We start from the raw sequence: 22545 nt of genomic DNA, 5'->3' as shown, positions 1-22545 counted from the left end.
ATACTATATTTGACAAAGAAGGGGGTAGAAATTAGGACTAGTACAAGCCCTGGGATACATAGGCCCGGTTTCACCAACACTGGTTAACTTTGAACCGAGACCAAGGGTTGCTAAAACTTAAAGTTCACACCCAATTCACACCCTGTCCCACGTCTCTACCAGTCGTTCTCGCCAGCAGACTATTCTCGGTAGCCAATAAAATGCACTCCGCTGACCTGACGTCACCACATGGTAGCATTCACAAGACCGCCCCACACATTCTTGTAAACAAATTTTCTCCAAAATTTCGTTTACTAAACGAAACAGTTTGCGTCACAGCTCCTGAAGGTATTACGTTCGTATCAGGCGGTAAAAAAAAAATATATATATGTTTGAGATGCCTTCCATGCTGTCAGACACCGGAGAAGAAATTTCACCGCATTGAACTGTCACCACAATACTTATAGCAGGCATGACATAAAAAAAGCTTTGTATCAATTCCATACTAGCGAGTAGTAAGTGAAGTATATCAGCAAAAATGCATGACCCAAACGTCAACCCAAATGAACTCATCATGTGTTACTCAGCCTAGGCATTTTGCCAACTTGATCTCAAGCTTAATGCGATGCTCAATGTCCAGCCAGGTACACAGAATATAGAACTACACTAGAGGTAAAGTACCCACCTTCACTACATCTCGTTTCAGACTCATGAGGCATTCCAGGAGTTGGGTCTGGTATGCTACAGGAGAGATGTTATTACAGTGATAAAGGAGGTTAGGTCTTTGTGAGAAAAAAGTGTAATTGTGGAAGAAGGATGTGTGTCAAAGGGCAAAAGTGGAGATGAATTAAGTTTTTGCATCCTCGTGATCAGTAAGAAAGCAAGCACTCACCAATATTTTCTGTGTATTGGAAGACCATCATGATGACTGCAGACGTTGACATGTTAGCATAATTAAGGGTGTCCGCATCCACTGGGTTGGCTACATACATGTGAAAAGCATGAGGTCAAATTCTCACTGTAAAGAATATCTGCACCATATATGTCTTATATGTCAAATGCACCTCATACCCCTATTCAATGTGGTCAGTGCAATGTGGTGACAGATATGCACAGGCAAAAAAAGAAGGCTTTGAATGTACAACAGTCAAGCCTTGCACTGACTATTGCTGTCCCCAGACATCAGCAGCCTCTATAGATTTAATGAGTACAGAATGAAACCTCGATTTACAAAGCCTTGATTTACGAATTCCCCCGCTTGGTGCACCTTGGGACGAGACATTTCCCCTTCCTCATTCCAGACCTCGATTAATATGAATGATTTTTCCAGGAATGTTGGCCATTCATAAATCGAAGGTTGACTGTACACTTAGTACAACTATTGGATGCATTTAGGAAGTAAGTTCTGTTTGCACATATTGGACCTACTAAACAGCAGACACCATTGTGGGGATGTGTGAAGGTTCATTTGTCCGCTGTCTCAGACTACAGCATGAGTGACAATAAGACAGTGTTGATGCATCTTTCTTCGTATTTAAAATGTTTACAGCAGTAAGCCTGCGGCCTCTCGTACTTTCTGTGTGCAGTCGTGGGGACAGTTCTCGGGTAGTTTGTGAGAACAGGCAATGAAAACATTTTCGGTGAGGCCGGCATTTTCTTGAAGATAAAAAAAGATGATGAGTACCGGCAGAAGAGAGGAACATAGAAACCCACTTTTGGCTCACACTTTTCACATGATTTTTGTCTACCTGAGCTAGAAGTAAAAAAAGGCAGAAAAGCAGGTCTTTGCAGACTTCTACCATCCCCTGACTAAACAAACCCACGGAACATGTTGTTGCAATGATCAATAGCATAATTTTACGAAGCTGTTTATGCTTGTAGATACGACAAATTTTTCAATTTGCCCTTCGAACTGCAACATGCAGCAGATGTCAAATCAGGTTATCATGGTAGTAGTATAAGTTTTTAAACAATTCACTTACAGATGGTATATGGAAGAAGATGGTTGCAGAGCATATCTACAATGTCCTTGTGCAAAGAAGAGGGAAAAAGTGCCATAGATGATGCCACAATGTATGGCAAAGTGTCCATGTACTCATGCTCCAAGAATGGAACCAGACAGGCCAGAGTGTTCAAAATTGTGTAGCCCAGCACTGCGAGAAAAACACAAGCCATACCTGGGGGTGCTGTACAAATATTGGGGGTAGTGTAGGGGGAAAATCTGCAAGTAATTAACTGCAATTACTGCAAAAATGGAACAGTGTTTTACATTCTGCCACAGCACCCAATTGCTTTAACCACAAAGTCTTGGCACTGGTTTTATCCTGCACGAAATACTAGCACTTGGATAAAAGTTATTGGTTTTGCTTCAGAGTCAGGACAAGACCTCCCTGTTCACACAGACTGACTTCGGGTCCCTGTTCAATTGTGAGGGTCAGGCTCTTTGTTCAGTTTCAATCCTGCTAAAGGCAGCAATTGTGGCTGCTTGTTCAACGACTCTAGAACAAAACAGAATTCCCATTGCTTTCTAAAAGCACCATATTGAGGCTTCAACATTCAAAGTCCAAGGTCAAAGTTTGAATACCATTTGAACATGTTAATAACTGATGGTAATTTAACTTGTGCAACTCGTTACTGTAATTAAGTTCCTTCTTTTGGTAACTTGTAACTTAACTCGGTACTTTTGCAGCGTGGTAACTTTCAGAGGAACTCGTTCCTTTTTCAGGTAACTTTGCCAAAGTAAGTTAAGTTAAGTTCCAAGTTACTTTTAACTCGCTTTTCCCTCACGTCCACATATTTTCTTGCTTTCTCTCTGCATTCTTCATGGCATTTTTTGCCATAAAACGTGATAATCAATCAATGACAGTATATTTTATTGAGGAAGTAAGAACCGCTGCCATTGAAATGAAGCTGAACCATTGTGCGCCCACAGGGAGTAAGATGGCAAGCGTTCGAATAGACCTCAACCAGAGAAACGTCATCATGACATTGGTAGACAGACTGAAGCCGAAACAAATCGGAAGGAGAGGGCTGGGTTCCACAAACGGGCACTTGTTCGCTACCTCCCATTGAAAGAAAAGTAGGACCGAGGGTCGCGTCCCTTTAAGGGACCATATCGTAATCCCCTCAAGACCGTGGCTTTCGGGCGGACCTTGTTGACCTCTAGCTTTGTGCGTAGTTCAATTCTACCAAATTTTGGCGCTGTTGAACACTATGACGTCATTTGTTTACAAACATGGAGAGGTCTATTGTTGGACGTAAACGAAAACGATCTAAGCGTGTTGCACTCCTCCGCAGGCAACTCAAGGTCTAACTCAACTGCTCACATGCGCTGCACCTGCGTAATGCTGTTTTGTGGACAAAGTAACTTGGAAGCAACTCGTTCTTTTTTTTAAGTAACTCAGTAACTGCGAGTTACATTTCAGGCTGAATAACTTCGTTATTAACTTAGTTACATTTTGCACATGGTAACTGAACTTGTAACGGGTTCTTTTTGACGGGTAACTTCTCAATCTATGGTTTTTATTGTTTCTTTCCAGCACACCTAAGCCTCATATCTCACATGGTTGCCAGATTATGCATGCAAACATGGTACTTACTCAATGGGGCATGATACTTTGGATTACACTGTGAGGAAAATCTAAGTGAGACACACATAACTTTTACACATTAAATATTGCTACAGAGTAATCATCACTGCAGTATGCAGGGAACCCATCAGCATCAGCAGTATACATTGTTGGGCTAGTTGGTGCACTGCAGGACAGAAGATAGTGCTAAGAACAGATGACCACTGAGAAGATGTAGACGGGAAAGCGCTCGTCCCATCTACATATTCTCAGTAGTCGTCTGTCCTTAGCGCTATCTTCTGTACTCCATCAGCATCACTTTGCTTCAGAGCTATTGTTATGCCATTTGTAGAAATATCAGCTGCACACATCAGCCTGGTCTGTTCCACTGGCATGCACATACCACACTAGAAGGTGCAATAGATTGGCTGTCCCATGAATTTAATGCTGCAAATGTAATAATTTTCACTAAAACATAATTTCCCAAGTGGAAATTGCTGACTGCCGACCATCGGCCAGTGGTCGGTTTTCGGTCGGCAAGTGATTTAGTTGGTCACTGCAGCTTTTAACCAACATTGGTCTAATGTCACTTCACAGTGGTGATTAGCGAATGATGTTGGGCCGAGAACGTGCGACGTGTTGTGGGTGTGCTATTCAGAGTTTGGCATAATAAAGACAGGCTAATGTCGGCCCTGCACTGCAAACAAACTCGAAAACAGCGCAGCTGCTACTCGAAACAAACAAGAAACAGACGTTATGTCTTTGTAGTTCTCCGAATTCAACGTATCTGAGTAAATTTCTTCCGCTTGCAAAATTATTTCTAAACGAGGCGAAGATTAGCTTCCGATCACCCTCGATAGCTCAGTCGGCAGCGTGCTGGCTTGCCAAGCTCAAGATCGCAGGTTTGACCCCAGCTGGGGACAGTAGCAGTATGTGGACCCTCGAGCACCCCGTGTCTGTGGTTTTGGTTGCACGCTAAAGAACCCCAGGTGGTACAATTTACCTGCAATCCTACACTCCAGTGCCATGTATGCCAAAGGAAGTCTCGCCATTAATGAGACCTGCCTATACCTGAGGCCCCACCCACTTTTTGAGGTATCTAGCCAATCACAGGTCGAAATAGAGTTGTCTATTATTACCATAGATTGAGAAGTTACCCGTCAAAAAGAACTCGTTACGAGTTAAGTTACCGTGTGAAAAATGTAACTAAGTTAATAACGAAGTTCTTCAGCCTGAAACGGAACTCTCAGTTACTGAGTTACTAAAAAAAAAGAACGAGTTACTTCCAAGTTACTTCGGACACAAAATAGCATTACAACAGGTGCAGCGTGCGTGAGCAGTTGGGTTAGACATTGAGTTGCCTACGAGAGCGCAACACGCTTAGATCGTTTTCGTTTATGTCCAACATTAGACCTCTCCCTGTTTGTAAACAAATGATGTCATAGTGTTTGACAGCTCCACAAATTTGGTAGAGTTGAACTGCGCTTGAAGCTAGAGTTGAACAAAGTCACGCCCGAAAGCCACGGTCTTGAGGGGACTACGATGGTCCCTGGAAAGGACACGTCCTTCGGTCCTGCTTTTCTTTCAATAGGAGGCAGCCAACAAGTGCCCGTTCGTGGATTCCAGCCCTCTCCTTCCGATTTGTTTCGGTGTCAGTCTGTCTACCAACATCATAATGACGTTTCTCTGGTAGAGGACTAAACTATATGCATCTTACTCCCTGTGGGCGCACAATGCTTCAACTTCATTTCAATGGCAGCGGTTCTTACTTCCTGAATAAAATACTGTCATTGATTGAATATCACATTTTACGGCAAAAAAATGCCATGAAGGAACCGGAGAGAAACCAAGAAAATATGTATACGTTAGCGAAAAGCGAATTAAAAGTAACTTGGAACTTAACTTAACTTACTTTGGCAAAGTTACCTGAAAAAGGAACGAGTTCCTCTGAAAGTTACCACGGCGCAAAAGTACCGAGTTAAGTTACAAGTTACCAAAAAAGGAACTTAGTTACGGTAACGAGTTACTTGTAACGAGTTACCTCGAACTCTGATTATTACATCCATCCAGTACTTATACCTCACCCTTATTTACTGGGTGCCACCATTTTGGAGAAACTCGATTGATTCGGATTGAAACGGATATCACTGGTGACAGACCAAAACGATGGATTTTGCATCCACTCTTATCAACGCCATCTGAACGGAGAGAGGCATGTTTGGAAGGCTCAGAATTGCAGAAATGGTTGCTGGCAGAAGTGATTGGCCAGGATGGCGGTGCAACCGCTTCTTCGTAGCATACAGCCGGTATGAAGTTTTAGATCACGTAATGTAAGTACACTGAATCAAAAATGAGCAAAGATGTATGTATAAATAAAATGCAGTTATATAATGCAATATCCTACGTATAAGGGTCGTCCTCTTTGTTATATTTCTGGTATCACGATCTTAACTAGGCCTAACGTTAGCGACGAAACATCCCATTTTCATGTAAATAATGATGGCGGAGCGAAAGTTGAAGCTGATTTTGCAGTTGCGTCCATGAGGATATATACTCACAGTATGAAATTAAGGTAGTCTGTGAAAATGTTTTGTCACGAAATCTCTGCTTCGCCATTCCAAGCACCATCCTCCATCTTAGAGAAAATTTGGTGTCATGGCAGCCCCCATGGAAAACGGTAACCAATTACATGTGCCTAAGTTTGGTTGACAGGTCGAGCCTCTTTTTTAGGCTCCTCCTAATGGCCAAACTCGCTTTGGCATACATGGCACTGCTACACTCTGGCGTGTGCTGCATCCAAGTGTCGTTTAACCCGTACTTGTGAATCTACCAGTGATTAGCAATTGTGCCTCAGTTTTGTGACAGCCAAAGTGTGTTTTTTTTTTCTTTCCTTCTTTTCTTATTCTCATGTAGCGATTCTCTATGAGGGAATGAATGAACACTGAGGGAATGCAATAGCATGGCATCAGACGCTGAACAGTACCGCACTGCTATAGGCTACTACCAAGATTTTGTTCTACAGTGGCCCTGTGTTGGCCCCATGGCTTTAGGTCGGTCTGCTAGATTGGCCCAAGGTTGGCAGTATTAAGTCGGGCCAAGTAAGGGCAATGTCAATCCCCAAGCTTGGCCCAACCTTTTTTTCCAAGCACGGCCCTAAGCCTTTTAGGTCGGAAGCACACGTCGGCCCGCCATTTTGCCGACGTTGTTTTCCCCCTTGGGTTTTGCGAATCTAGTGATCTTCATTTTTCCAGGAATTTAAGGCATGGTAAAATATTTTTAATAACAATGAAAAAGTATAGAAAAATTGTAATTTGCAACAAATAAGCTTCACTAAGTCGAACTGAACCACAGTGCATTTTACTGAAGCACTACTTTGTTGCATTTGGGACACTTTTCTGTCATTTGCAGTGCCAGATATTCGTTCATACATTCATTCGAACATCATTTCAGCATCCACCTTCATTCTCAAAGTCGAGTTGACCAAGGAAGGGTTTGACTCTACCTGGGTGTCGAGGAAGCACCGACAACCTGACGAAGAGCTCCGACTTCCAGCATAAAATGTGCATCGCAAAATTAAAGTCTGGCAAAATATTGCCTGATCATCACAACTAGCGAATTCACCAATTATTTGGGCAGCAAAATTAATCTTTTTCACTGTACTCTGAAGCAGGGAAGGGTAACGGACGTATGTTCGTTACAGTTTCCATTTTTGATACTGTTATATTTTCGTTTCTGTTATCCATTTCAGATACCAGCCTTTCAATTTCAGTTCCGTTACGTTTCCATTACTGTTTCCGGTAATGGAAAGGCTGTTACAAAGCTGTGGGAGGACAGCCAGTCCATCTCTGTCAGCACCCTGGTTTTTCTCCCAAGTGCTGCTTTGGTGTCACGCGTACACACTACACAAGTAATATTACGTTGTTGGAATGTGCACATCTTGCAACATTTTTTTTTTATGTAGGAACATGTCTTCAGTCACTCTGAGTCCAGCAACTCAAGATGGGCGAAACCTTCATCGACTGTCACATTCATAAGCGGATGCTCTCAGTAGTAAACAATACTGCCATAGCCACAGTGAAATGAAAAAAAGTAAAAAATAAAGAATTAAAAATCATAGGCTGTCATCCTCGTGCTATGGTGGAGTATAATCAGTTGTTGACGTCATGGAGTTATGAGAACTGGGATGAGGTAAGCGAAGGAAGCACCCTCGAGATCCAATATCGCGCTTTGTTTCCATGCTCACGTGTAGTATTTAGAGCATTACAGGAAATGGAGTCATAAAAATACAAAAAGAAAATGGCACATCACTCAAATGTCATCACACAACAGGAATGCCATTACCCGAATTCAATACCGGACGATAATTTTCATTTCCGTTTCCGTTTCCAGTAATGGAGGACCGTGGTATGCGTTTCCGTTATCGTTACCATATTCAATTTCGGTAGTACATATACCATTTCTGTTTCCATTACCATTACAGTTATCCTTCCGTGCTCTGAAGAAAGTTGACACAGTGGCTCTAATCCAAAAGGTTCGCAAAAACCATGCAAGTACTGTTTGCATCTAGCCAGGGGGTCAGACTCGCTCAGAGAAGCGTGACCATAAGGGAGGTTCATGCAAGGCATTGCATTCTGTTAGCTGCTTTATTCCGCTAAACTTGACGTGCTTGTTTTCTTAAATTCATCACTTGCTATTGAAATTCGGCATACTATGTGCACATCTCATATGTATTTGTTAAACAAATAAGCAGTGAATATTTTCCCACCACATCACTTGCAGGTGTGCTGTCGTTCGTTCGCCACTTTATTATCACGAAACTCAACAGACCAGAGCATGGAATGGCGAGTGGTTTTGTTTTTGACATTTCCAGTTCCCGTTGGTTCGCAGAGCAGCATGAAGACGACGGTTAACTGTGTGTATTCATGTTTAGGTTACTGCTGTCTTATGAAATACGTGCCTACATTTGTTAGGATGTATTGATTTCGCTCGCAATGCATACAAACAGCGCTTCAACATGTCACAGGAGGGCAGGCGGTAAACATGTTCATTCATGTCGCTGGAAAGCAAAGGGTTGGTGGTGTCACAGACGATCTCACAGATAAGATATTCACGTTTGATATGACAACATTTACTTTGTGATACCGATAGACTACTCTAATCTGCACGCACCCAAAAGGGTCGTACGTACTCAACACAATTACATGCTTGCCTCGCCTCCTTCGCTGGACGTCGTTCCCTTCATCGGCCTGTTTTGCCGTTTGTTATCCCACGTGACTGCACAGGGCACAGGGTTGGTAACAAACGGAGCAGCTCCGCCGTAGTTAGGGGGCAGAGATTCGTCCACTAACACTGTCCATGACCTCCGGATAGATGCGCCCGGGCTGTCACACTCGGGGATAGGAGAATCCCATGGACGGCGCGCCAAGTCCATTCTCGAGAGTCCTCCTACATTAACCCTATGCATCTAGCCATTTTTACCTTTTCTCTTTTCCTGTTACATACATTCCCTCATACTAGTATGTGTAATCCTCAAAACAATAAGTAAGCAGCACAAAAAATAGAGGTGATTGGTGTCCCTTCTTCACACGTTTTACATGTAACAGAAAATTTTGTCCTTTCAGACAGCACCTGCAGCTTTGTTGCCTACATTTAGTACATCAAACTACAGGTTTTCTAGCCCATTTTAGTCCAAGTGCCATCTGAATTGTCCAGGTACCATCTCAAAAATAATCCAAGCACAATACAGTTTAATCCGAGTGCCATCAGAAAAACTCCAGATCCCCTTGAATTTAGTCCGGGTGCCATCTGAATTAATCCATGGTGTTTTTAAAGGGGCCGTAAACAGGCCACCAAAGATTTCTGAAATAATGATACCCCATGAAAGAACGCAGATCATAATACCCAAATATACATTTCGTTCGGCTCGTGGCAGCTCATTGACCCATATAACTACTTTCAAAGATGAGTAACCAGCGAGCCTCTCTCCACCATGCATACGTCACATGGCTACGTAGCGTTTTGCCGTCCAATCGGGGGTCGACTTGAGCACATGACGTTTCAAATTACCAGCCAATAAACATACTTCGTTATCAGCCGTGAGTCGGAGCGCTCAGTTTGTTTGTGTGAAACGACGTTTTGCGCTTCGTGGCTCCGAAATTCAACGTCATGACATCTTCAACATCTCCGGCTGGCGCAAACGTCAACAGTTGGTCTGCTATCACATGACACAATTCGAACCCGGGTTCCTCCCAGTCACGACATGACATGGCCAGCACGCTATCTACTGTACCATGCGAGCTGGTGACGCGATGCCGCGTGGCTCAAATCAAAGTACGGCAGCGCAGTTGTCGGAACCATTCAAAGATGACGAAGATGTTCCATCGTGCACCTATCTAAGATTCCGGAACTGTAGTCCCGGATATTCATTCGCGCTCGTGGTGTGCTGTGTGCTACTGCCCAGAAAACATAGTGCGCGTATGATACCTAAATTAAACGAATTTCTTTTTCAGTTTGAGGCTTGAGGTTAGATTTTGAATAGAAGAGGATTCACGTTTATCTAGTCCAATTCCGCATTTGAAATAAAATCATACGTGGAACACTCGATCGTAATTGGTGAGGAAAGTGCTATGTCAAAATGACATAAAGTTAGAGCGCGGGGCAGAGCTAAAATGCGAAAGAGTGCAGTGAATATTTCATCGGTATACAAGCGCCTTTTGTTTTTGAGCGTTAGTAATTGCAAGGAGTTTTCACTGCATAAGTTTCAATAATATAACACAAACAAATGTGCACCTTTTGTACCTGCTTACGGCCCCTTTAAGCAGTATAACTGTGTATTCACACGAGGGTCATCCCCGTAGTAAAAAAAACTGCTAATGGGACTGAAGTTGTCTCACGACGTCCATTCTCACGACGCTGAGAGATTGGGAGTTGGAGCGGGAGTATCGCAAACGACACCACTGGTGCTGTCGATAGCTACAGAATATCTTCTGACTGAACTGCAGGATATTCAGCGCAGTTAGAACAGCGCGTAAAGGCATGACTCACATAGCAGACGAAATCACTGGCACTGTCGTCTGCTACAGAATATCTTCTGACTGAGCTGCTGGATATTCCACGCGGTTAGAAGAGCGTGAAAAGGCATGACTCACATAGCAGACGAAATCACTGGCACTGTCGTCTGCTACAGAATATCTTCTGACAGAACTGCAGGATTTTCCCCGTGGTAAGAAGAGCGCGAAACGGCGTGACTCATATAGCAGACGACATCACTGGCGCTGTCGTCTGCTACAGAATATCTTCTGACTGAACTGCAGGATATTCCGCGCAGTTAGAAGAGCGCGAAACGGTGTGACGCATATAGCAGACGACACCACTGGTGCTTTTGTCTGTTACAAAATGTCTTTTGACTGAGCTGCAGGATATTCCACACGGTTAGAAGACCACAAAATGCATGGCTCACATAGCAGACGATACCATTGGTCCTGTCATCTGCTACAGAAGTTCTTTTGTCTAAGCTGCAGGGTATGCATGATGACTTTCCGTGCTCTTAAAACCGCAGGGAATATCCTGCGGCAGAGTCACAAGATATTCCTTCGCAGACGACGGGACCACTGGTGTCGTCTGCTATGCTTCTGCTCCGACTCCCGATATGTCGGCACCGTGCGAATGCTCAACATGAGACACAGCAGAACTTCAGTCCTCTCAGCAGCTTTCTACGTTTGCTTCCACTACATGCCTGTAGAATATCCTGCAGGGATGTCCCTGGTGTGAATAAATGGTTATAGTGCTTAAGAACACCATGGACTAATTCATATGGCACCTGGATTAAATTGAATATCATCTAGATTCTTTCAGATGGCGCCCGGATTAAACTGAATGGCGCTTGGGTTATTTTAGATGGCACTTGGACTAAAATGGACGGGAAAACCTGTGGTTTCCAAACCAGTTTAAGCTTTTCGCAAACCCGTTTTAACCAATGTCTTGGGGAGCTATTCTCGATGAAGTAATGAGTGTGCATTACTTTACGTCACGTTCCACGTCTCATTCAGGGTGGAACCTCTTGCCACACCTACGTTTGTAGAGCCGACAACGTAAACTTCCGTGTTCCGTGCTTCTTGCATTGCTACTGGTCAGCAGTTGAACAGGCCAAACAACGGAAAAGTGCTATGCGACAGTGGCCGAAGCTATGCTGCCGCTACGATTATTTTGCGCTGCTGACGCTCATCTTGGGAGCTCTTGCGATGTCAGAAATTACGAAAAATGTATTCTTTACGTTCAGTAGCATCGCTGCAACCCGAGAAAAGCAATGTAATATTCTAAAGCAAATGCTGTAACGACGTGTAGTCATGTCGAGCAGTTACTGCAGTCGTAGGATACACTTTTATTACCCATGCACATCAGCAATAACAGTAATTTAATTTTCTAACAATCTACAAAAAGAATGTGCATCCGTAGTTTGACTCCACTGCAAATAACACTGATAATCACTAAAAGAACGAACATCGTCATCGTAAGCTTGCAAAGCAACACGCAGGTTCCTCACACAAGCCACATGCTAGTGATGTGCATAAACTTGGAAGACTTTCCCAGTATATCCCAAGATGCCTTCAAGAAGTTGGGGATGCACTGTATGCCTTCAACAGCGGGAGCAAGGGCGTACTCAGAAGTACTCTTTCTCTGCGCCACAGCCCACACCGCCTTTTCCTAATGCAGGCGCAATTACCGAAGGCTTCTCGTATAATCTGAGAAATATTTGCGGAAAATATTGCGGTCCCAAACTTCCCCGGCGGGAAAACCGCTGCTACCCCGTTCGCGTTGTCATTCTTCTCCTTTCCAAATCGACTACCCGACTCCCCCAATTTCTTCCAACTATCTCCTTACATAACCTCGTTAAACGGGGCTTCCAAAACTTATTTCACGGTGTATCCCTCTTTTCTTGGGCGGGAAAAAGGGTCACCACGCCCCTGCCACCCAACACAACTGGCCACTTAGCATAAAAAACAATATGTAATGTACTTTTCACTTTCCAAAAGACAGAGTCTGGAGACAATTCCCAGAATTTGGGGGCCAAAAGATTCGGGACGAAAAACATGTGGCATCAGGTTACCGTAAACGGTGCGACCGACCCAAAAACGCCATGCCTGGCTTCGCCGCAGGGGGTCGAGAACAACCCGGGGTACACACACATAGTTGCGTCGAAGTGTCCGGTTTCTTTACTTGGACTGTCCCTCCAACGCGTCTTACAAAACATCTGGAGGCAGTAAATTCTGGAATCCCCGAGCTGTCATGGCCAGCCGAACAAGTGCCCGTTCTAACTTTTGTCTAAATTAACTCGCAGAAAAGGAGAACCAAAATATGTTTAAACGCAAACTCGCACAACAACTGGTTGCCCTGTGACAATACACATATATATATATTTTTAAAATCTGTTCGCATTTAGCTTGGACACCCTGTATATGAGAGGTTAACGGGGACCTATGCTCCAAATGGGCTAGGCTACATCTGCAAACCAATAAATAAGAACAAGACATACCATGGGCACCGGACTGAATAACAGGCACTGCATCTACAAGTTGCACTATGGCATGGTATAACGCCTTGTAGTCTAGGCTGGGAAAGAGAGTAGTCCTCGCATGATCCTTCTCGGGACAACGGATCATGTCCAGAGGAATGCTGGGCACATCCTTGAGGACACTGTGGAACAAAAAATAATGACGTATATTGGATCATGATTTCATGTAATAAACACATGAAGACATATCTGGCAGTCTGTATTACCTGAGCAATGTCTGTGAGAAATACTTGAGTGTATTTGCTACGTCGACACCCGAGGGCTGCGGTGGCAAACCATGTAGGATTCTGTTGTGGTAATCATGTAAGTTTCTGATCTTTGCTGTAACTGCAAAACATAGTAATGACAGAATTACAGCACTGGACTAAACACACATAGAAGCATACACTGCAGAAACACTGTTTAGAATTTTGCTACTCACATGCTGCTGCTCTTGTTCCCATGGTTAAAGTTGTGTTCGGTACTCTGCAGCCAAGAAATGTTACCAAAAACAGGGAGAAAATCAAATATGAACATCAAAATATGACCAGATGTACATCTTTTGTATCTGTTTTATGTTTCTTTTTTTCTTCTTATTTTTAGGATGGGAACCTCAGCGGTTGCACAGAAGAGTACATCTAGTTCACACAAAAAGCTTCGTAGGGTTCATTTACAGTGTTAAAGGGGTTGCGACAGGTCATCATAGATTATCCAAGATAAATCGGAAGACAGGTCCTTGCACTGATGTAAACCTGCATTAAAAGTTTCATAGCGAAGAGGGTAATAGAAACAGAAGCAGAGAAAATGGGCACCACGAATACCCAAACTCATGTTGCTCTGACATCACAGCCCTCGAAGTCGCCAGTGAGGCAGCGCACGAGGAGTCACGTGCTTACGGCTGCCAATGGGAATGAACTCCGAGCTCTGTGACGTCTGTGCTTTGCTTGGGAATGTGTTCGAGGGCTTGTATCTCGCTAAATACGACACACAGAAGAATTCTCGTTCCCTTCTTCCTCAGCGTTCTCGTGTGCAGTACAATGCGTCCATGATGTGATTAACCACATCTATGCAGGGATCCCAACCCCCTTAATAATAAGTAGGGCCCAGGACTTTATGCAATTGCATATTTTTCTGTAGGCGTCTCTACGAGTACCCCGATGATTTCCCCACACATTTCCAAGCACAGAGAACACGAAAAAATGTGTTTTGTTATGCATATATTTGCATATTTTTGCCGAATTCATAAAAGTGCATATGACAGCATATAGCTGCATGTCTCTGTGCGTATTTACATGCTTCTACCGCATATTTTTTGCCCTGGTATGCCTTCCCAGGTTTCCCGCCAAGTTGAGCTCTGTCACACTCATTTTTCTAGGAGAGCTTATGGACACACATGCTGTGTTGCAGCTGCACGAGTAGCCTGGAACGCCTCTGGTTTTAAACAGTCTGCAGGTGATGCAAAGGCTGCTAACGCTTCACCACAACGCTTTCTTTAACTGCGGCTCGCTGGTTGCTTCTGAGCTGTTACGCTGAATTGTGCAATGGCAGGTGCCATTACAACACCACTCCAGAGGTCAGACGCTGCAGCGCGTCTCCCTTTCCCATTCACACTTTCTGGTTTATTCCACAAAGGTTGGACGCGTGCACGCAGAATACGGAAGAGTTGTCTCCTCTTGGTTTGTGCCGCTTGTGTAAGGTGCGGCAAGGCTGAAAAAACGGTTTCACGTCTGAGGCACTTTACAGCCGAGTTCAAAGGCACATCCAAGACGGACGGATCCGTCTTGTTTTGCCTGGCATGCGAGAAAGCTGTAAACGCTGGCAGATGTTTTCTCGTTCATCAGCACTTGAAGACAGCGAAGCACCAAGAGGTCAGTCAACAAAAGTGAGGTTGCATGCACCAACCTATGGACCAGAGTGCACCTTCTACATCCAAATGTCCTGATTTTGCGATGGACCTTTGTTGGGCATTCTGTGCTGCAAATATTCCCTTTTGGAAGCTGGAAAATGCTGAGCTACGGGTATTTCAAGTACACAGGCTGGCAAATCCCCCATGAGTCGACAATACGAAACGGTACCTGCATCGTTGCTATTAGGCTACCCAACAAAACATCCTTGAGAATCTGAAGGAAAGTGTGGATATCCATACACGTAACCACAGACGCTTCAGGACGCTGCGTAGCCTCTGTTGTCATGGGACCACTTGGGCTGGACACATGTGAAAAGAGCTACATACTGACAGTCGAGGAGCTTCCAAAGGTCAATCATTCGACAGTGCACAGCTCTTCGTAGACTGTGTTCAGATGCTCAACGGGTATGTGGATGCGAATGACGTGCCGCTTTTTTTATGGACGCTGTTGTGTATTCTTGCGTGGTGTATTATTCTGCCAGGTGCGACGGCGCCGCTTCGGCGCGAGAAGATCATGTATCACAGGGAAGCGCGTGTTCTCTGGTTTTGGGGATCACGCGATGCGTTCACTCTGATGCGCCAGTCGGACGTATCCCTTCTTGCAGAACAGACACATGTAGTCCAGAAAGCAATAAAGTTCGAGTTCATAGTGATCAACGGAGTCTCAATCTTCCCACACTCAACATTGGCGATGAGGATGGGATCTACTGAGCCTTCTCCTGGGAAGATCGACTTTCGTACGTGATCGCGTCCGATTCACAAGTTCACGAGACTCCAGATGGCAGCCATCGGAACAATCAGTGAGTTCGATGTTTCAAATCCTTCTTCGTGTGATGTCTACGCGGATCAACTGCGCTTCTATTGCGAAGCTAATGCTATCACGGATGCTGCAAAAAAGTGTGCAACGCTGCTGGCCGTTTGTGGTATCAAGACACTCGGAATCGTTCGATCCCTCGTTTCACCAGCGCCTCCATCCGAAAAGTCCTACGATGAAATGATCGCACTGCTGAAAAGTCATTTCACTCTGAAGCCATCAGTAATATACAGCCGTTTCCAGTTCCACAAACGCGTGCAACGTTCCGACTGAAGGATCACTACATACGTGACTGAGTTACGCCGGTTAGCAGAGGACTGTAACTTCGGATCCACACTGAGTGAAAGACTACGTGATCAGCTTGTATGTGGTATTTGTGATGACAGGTTACAACGGCATCTGCTTGCCGAAACGGATTTAACCTTAAAGCAAAAGCCCTCGCTGCCGAAGCAGTGGCTGACCAAGCGAAGGAAATACAAACTCAGGGGTTAGCTTCCCATCCTTCGCAGCCCATCACATCAATATGATCGCCGGGATCGTAACCGCAAAGGATCCACAGCAGAGTCCCAGCATTCCAAGGACCCTCCGAAGACTTCGTGCCACGGATGTGGAGCGTCACACGTCCATGACCGGAGCCCATTCCGAGAAGTAATTTGCCGTCACTGTCACAAAAAAGGACACATCAAACGTGTGTGTCGTGCAAAGAACTCTCGTGACCAGAAAGTACGAACACCTGCCCGACAGCAACAGCGACAGGGTCAAAAATCTTACAAAAAAACCAACAACGCATGCAGCTGAACAGCCAGAAGAACATGTCTCAGATACTGCAAGTATCTATCAGGTGAACAATGTTGACGAAATAGGAACATCCACTCTCAGGAAGCAGTACACCAAAGTGAGAATAGATGGGTGTGAATGCCAGATGGAAGTCGACTCAGGATCTGATTATACTATTATTTCTGAAGCTACATACAAGCGCCTATGGCCAGAGAAGGGCCCAACTATTCATCCACTCTCCATTTCACTATGCGACTTCCAAAAGCACCAATTCCGCTGCGTGGCACATGCTTCGTTGATGTTCAGTATGGATCCTTCAGAGGTCCGCTGCGGCTTCTTACCGCTGACGGAGAACAAGTGAGTCTGCTGGGGTACGAAGGGTTCGCACCATTGGGTATCAAGTTGATGGGTGTTCACCACATGGATGCCAACCTCCTAGAGCAAGTACTCAACAACTTCAAAGAAGTATTTCAGGAAGGCCTTGGAATTTACACAGGACCTGTTGTTTCACTTCCACTAGATCCTTCTGTTCCACCCATCCGACTGAAGGCAAGGAATGTTCCCCTGCCATTACGTCCGAACATCGATGCTCCACTCGATCATCTTATCGCCGATAATGTTATTTAAGCAATTTCAAATCCAAAATGGGCTACTCCTGTTCCTGTCATCAAACCGTCAGGAGAAGTAAGACTGTGTGTCGACTACAAGGTTACTATCAGCACCGCCATGCGTGCTCATCCATACCCCATTCCTGCAGTCAACCATCTTCTTTCAAGCTTGTCTGGTGGTGGCTGTTACGCAAAAATAGACCTCGCACAGGCCTATCTTTAACTACGTGTAGACGATGATGCTGCAGAAGCACAAACCATCATCACACATCGGGGTGCTTTCAAAGTGAAACACCTCCAGTACGGTGTGAATGTAGCTCCAGGACTTTTCTAGCACTTAATTGACGAACTTCTCGTGGGACCACAGGGAGTAGTGCCCTATTTTGACGACATCTTGATTCAAGCTGCTAACCAGGACGAACTTGCAACACGATTGCGTGAAGTGTTACGTCGACTTGCCCGTGCTGGCCTGCGAGCCAGAAAGGACAAATGCTTGTTTGGTTTGTCCTCCGTAGAATTCCTGGGCTATCATACGATGCTAACGGCATTCATCCTGCAGATTGCAAGGTCACAGCGATCCATGATGCACCGCGTCCGAACAGCAAGCAAGAGCTTCAAGCTTTTCTTGGTCTGCTGAACTTCTACAATTCCTTTCTGAAAGATAAGGCTACCTTTGATGAGCCGTTGCATCGTCTTCTCGACAAAGACGCAGAGTAGAATTGGAATACCATCCATGACGACGCTTTCCAGCGAGCAAAAGAACTTCTCTGATCAGATAGCGTTCTTGTACCATTCGATGAGAAACATCCTACATTCCTCACGTGTGATGCATCACCTTATGGTGTAGGGGCTGTACTAAGTCAGCAACAGCCAGATGGACTCGAAGCTCCAGTTGCATTCTCTTCACGCACGTTGACAACTACAGAGCGTAACTACGCACAAATCGACCGTGAAGTTATCTCCATTATCGCCGGAGTAAAGAAGTTTCATCATTTTATCTATGGACGTGCATTTACAATTGTGACTGACCATCAACCACTTCTGGGAATATTCACAAGGTCAAAGCCCACTCCGATGATAATCTCACCAAGAATGCTTCGTTGGTCTCAGATGCTAAACGCTTACGAGTTTGAGCTTGTTCATCGACCTGGGATGAAAATCGTAAATACAGATGCTCTAACCGCTTGCCACTTCCCGTCAAAGACGAAGCTATACGATGTCCGCCTGAAGTGCTGTTCACCGAAGAGCTGGCCAGTCCACCGCTTCACGCGAAGGACATTGCAAGCATGACTATACACGATCCTCATCTTTCCCGAGTTCTCAACTGGGTTGGAAGGGTTGGCCAGATGAAAAATGTCCAGATGAGTTCAAGACATTCTGGTCGAAACGCTATGAGTTACCTGCTCATAAGGACTGCCTCTTGTGGGGAAACAGAGTAATAATTCCCAAAGAAGGTCAACAGATAGCGTTAGACGAGCTCCATCTGGGTCATCCAGGGATTGGACACATGAAAGCCCTTGCTCCGTCGTACGTATGGTGGCCGAAGCTCAGTGAGGACATCGAACAGTCTGTCAAGAGTTGCACTGAATGCCAATCCACGAGGCATGCACCACCACGTGTGCAGATACATCCTTGGGAGGTTCCACACTCTCCATGGTCTCGTCTTCACGTGGACTTTGCTGGTCCGTTCCATGGACAATCATTCCTCCTAGTAGTTGACGCCTACTCAAAGTGGATAGAGGTAAAGCTCATGCCATCTACATCTGCCGAAGCTACTGTCAACGTACTACGAGAGATCTTCGCTACGCACGGCATTCCAGATGCTGTGGTCAGCAACAACGGACCTTAGTTCACATCTGCTCACTTCCAAACATTCCTTCGGAGAAACGCTATAAGGCAAATTCTCGTGGCTCCCTATCACGCTGCAAGCAATGGACAGGCAGAACGAATGGTACAAACAATTAAGGACTCGATGAAACATATTGTACATGGCAGCTGGCAGCAACGACTTGCTCGTTTCCTCTTGCATCAGCATACCACTCCAAACTCATCAACAGGTTTTAATCCAGCCGAACTCCTTATGTGACGCAGGTTGAAGACTTGTCTGGACAGATTGCATCCAGACGGAATAAGTAAACGCCAAGAGGTAGAGGAAAAGCAGGCTCACAGACCAGCCGTAAGGACCTTTAAAGACCCTGACCCGGTGTATGTGCGAAACTATGGCCATGGACAGCCATGGATCCCTGCAACAATTGAGAAGCCTACTGGACCTGTGTCGTACAGAGTTATAACTCAGGATGGCAGGGTTGTGCGACACCATCTAAACCAGATGAGAGGTCGCGCCACACCAAGCAACGAACTGCCAGAGTCAGTTGAGAACCCGACTGATGTTTCTACAGGCGACTGTGTCCCACAAGGACTTAACACCACGGACTGTCCCACAAGATGTAGCACCTACATCTATTCCAATGGATCAAGCACCAGCTGGTTCCCCAGCTGTTCCAGAAGCCAGTGCGTCTTCACCGCAACTTAGTGGCCCTATCTCTACACGACCACGCCGAATGATCACACGTCCGCGATATTTGGACGATTTTGTCAGCTAGGGGGAAGGGGTGTTGTGTATTCTTGCGTGGTGTATGATTCAGCCAGGTGCGACGGTGCCACTTTGGCGCTAGAAGATCATGTATTGCAGGGAAGCGCGTGTTCTCTGGTTTCGGGGATCACGCGATGCGTTCACTCTGATGCGTTCACTCTGATGCGCCAGTCGGGCGTATCCCTTCTTGCAGAACAGACACATGTAGTCCAGAAAGCAATAAAGTTCGAGTTCATCGTGATCAACGGAGTTTCAATCTTCCCAAACTCAACAGACGCAGCTCCTTACATGGTGAACCATGGTGGTTACATGGTGGTTACTGGTGCCAGTCTTCGTGTCATATACCTGAAAATTCTTCGTCACCTGCGCAGCTCACGCAGAGTTGCAGAGGAAGTTTGTGGCTGTTTACACAATGTTGATGACCTAGTATCAAACACGAAGAAAATGTTTGCAAAGAGTCCCATGCGCGTGGAGCTCTTTAAAGGAGTGCAGAGGGCCATCCAAAAAAATTTCAGATTAAGACGTCTGATAAAAGTGTGTGTGTCATTTTACCAGATAATGTGAAATGTTTTGATGTATGCAATTTGTTTCCCAGAAAAAAACTCACATAAACATGGCTCCGCGCATTCACCCTTAACTCGCCACTCCAGGTATAACGAGGAGAAGAAGCATGATGCCACGTCACCTATGACGTTATAGGGGCAACTCGTTCTGGTTCGCTGGTCAGTGGGTGTCAGCGCCCTGCCCCTTTGCCGCCGTAAACCAGTTTTACCAGTTCTCCCGGAGAATTGGAGATAGAAGGAGTGGCCGAATCATTACCGAGCCAGGAGCAGCGCTTTTTCAGAACCCCGAACAGCTGAGTAGCAGACGACAGCTGAGTAGCAGACAGCATTTCTCTGGACCAATCAGCAAGCGTGGCCCCTGTAGCGTCAGCGCGAAGCACCAGGCAGATCACAGGCTGGTACTGCTTTCCACCACCGTTGCGCATGGTCACTTTTTGCAGCGTACTTTAAATTCAATTCCTGCGATAATTATGACTCTACGGGGTGAATTAATTCTCATGGTCAATCTTACTGGCCTGCTTGGCAGTTTTATACAAAGAAAACAGGGTGTCAAAATTACTTCTGTGCTTCTTTAAGGATTTGGTGCCAGATGTGGCTTTGCTTCCTCAGCCTGTGCTGACCAGATGGGGCATGTGGATCGAAGCAGCAAAATATTATGGTGCAAATTTTGAAATCGTGCATCAAGTGGTCAGCAAGCTCAAAAAAGAAGATGCCACGAGCATTCATTCGGCGCAGCGACTCTTTGAAGACGTTAGCGTGAAAAATGGCTCACTATTGAAGCTAATTTCTCGTTCCTTCCCGCTTCCATCACAACGTTAGAGTCTGCAAACTTGACTCTCATGGAGGCTTTGGACATTGTTCGGGACGTACAAGATTCCTTACAAGGGGCTCAAGGTGCATGTGCATCTGTTGTTAAAGCAAAGTTTGAAGCCGTGCTTGACAAAAATAAGGGACTGAAACTGTTGCAGTCCATGGGCGCCATTCTTGAAGGCAAAGAACAAGACTCCGAAGCATTTTCTGCATATAGTGCATATGAACTAGCTCATTTCAAGTTCGCCAGGATGACGCCTTGCAATGTAGAACGCACATTTTCTCGACGCAAGATTGTATGGTCCGACTACAGGATGTCTTTCCAGTTTGAAAACTTAAAAATGGCTTTGGTTTCGTACTGCAATGTCATATAGTTCAGAGTTGACTTCAATAAAAGATGTAAATTTGGCATTCTATGATCCGTTTCTGTTATTTTGCTGCACAAAGAGATTCATGATATACAATAGGCTTTTGTGCCATACTCTTGGCATCACGTTTCATGAAGAGAGAATTTTGCTGGGCATATTTTGAGCACAGTTGACTTTCTTTTTTTTTTTTCGCATATTGGCATGCAAATTTTGGAAGATTTTTGTGCATAAAGTCCCGGGCCCTAATCGTAAGGAAATAAAGCGAGGTGACCAACATGAATTTTCGCTGTCTAAATATTGGTTCTTTACTCACTAATAGACCACTGCACAAGCCACATCCTTAGGCATGGATCATACAAATACATAGTGTAAAGCTTATTTTCTGAAGCTGTCCCGGGTTACTGCTCAAAAAACTATTGAGATGGTGGTAGCGCGGTGGTGACTCCCGTGCTGGCTGCTGCCTGGAGCAGTTAAATGCAGCTCAATTTCTTAACTGGCCCACGCATATTTTCACTTCTCATTGGAGGAATTTCATGTAGACTCGGGTACTCTTTGCTTGGAATCATTGGCGTTCCCAAGGTTTATTCCGAGGGGCGGGGGGAATAAAATGATGACACTTGAAACACCTGGTATGCAGAGGATCCGGCTGGAAAGCTTCAGATTATTATTATGACATCTGAGTATAAATCATGACAACCTGTGTGAAAAACAGTGCTTTGAGCGGACCGCGCTGGCTCGTTCATTAAAAACCGTAGTTCTCTATCGAACAGTACTGGTTGCCTTTCTCTTCTCCTGGCATCCTACCCAACACAATTTCCACTAGTGATCACAGGGGGGTGGGGAGGGGGACAATGGTCCCCCCCTAGGTCCCCCACCCCCTCTGTACGCCCATGCTCGTAATTACATTACTGCTTGAAGAGCACACTATAGAGCTACCCCAGGTGAAAATCTGAACTGGAATCTGAAGTAGATCCATTTGCATGCCAAAGTGGTTTAAAGTGGAACAAA

The 22545-nt window shown here is 45.1% G+C and overlaps 1 protein-coding gene and 1 long non-coding RNA gene across 2 annotated transcripts in view; one reads left to right on the top strand and one right to left on the bottom strand.

Moving 5' to 3' along the window:
• Positions 1–22545, bottom strand: part of LOC135396678 (protein unc-79 homolog) — a 206547-nt gene that overhangs the window by 181149 nt on the left and 2853 nt on the right. The window contains exons 2-7 of the mRNA XM_064627777.1: positions 13541–13584; positions 13326–13446; positions 13081–13241; positions 1962–2132; positions 872–961; positions 665–720 (exon numbers count right to left, since the gene is read on the bottom strand). Of these exons, the coding sequence (XP_064483847.1) occupies positions 665–720; positions 872–961; positions 1962–2132; positions 13081–13241; positions 13326–13446; positions 13541–13562 (621 nt within the window). The 5' untranslated portion in view covers positions 13563–13584. The remainder of the gene's footprint in view (positions 1–664; positions 721–871; positions 962–1961; positions 2133–13080; positions 13242–13325; positions 13447–13540; positions 13585–22545) is intronic.
• LOC135396681 (uncharacterized) lies at positions 5800–7606 on the top strand. The gene is made up of 4 exons (XR_010423497.1): positions 5800–5878; positions 6999–7233; positions 7297–7455; positions 7510–7606. It is a non-coding gene; the product is annotated as an uncharacterized LOC135396681 (long non-coding RNA).

Source organism: Ornithodoros turicata, chromosome 6 (genome assembly GCF_037126465.1).
Source record: "Ornithodoros turicata isolate Travis chromosome 6, ASM3712646v1, whole genome shotgun sequence".
NCBI lineage: Eukaryota > Metazoa > Arthropoda > Arachnida > Ixodida > Argasidae > Ornithodoros > Ornithodoros turicata.
Note: the sequence above shows the minus strand (reverse complement) of the source record. Positions and strands in the feature narration are given on the sequence as shown.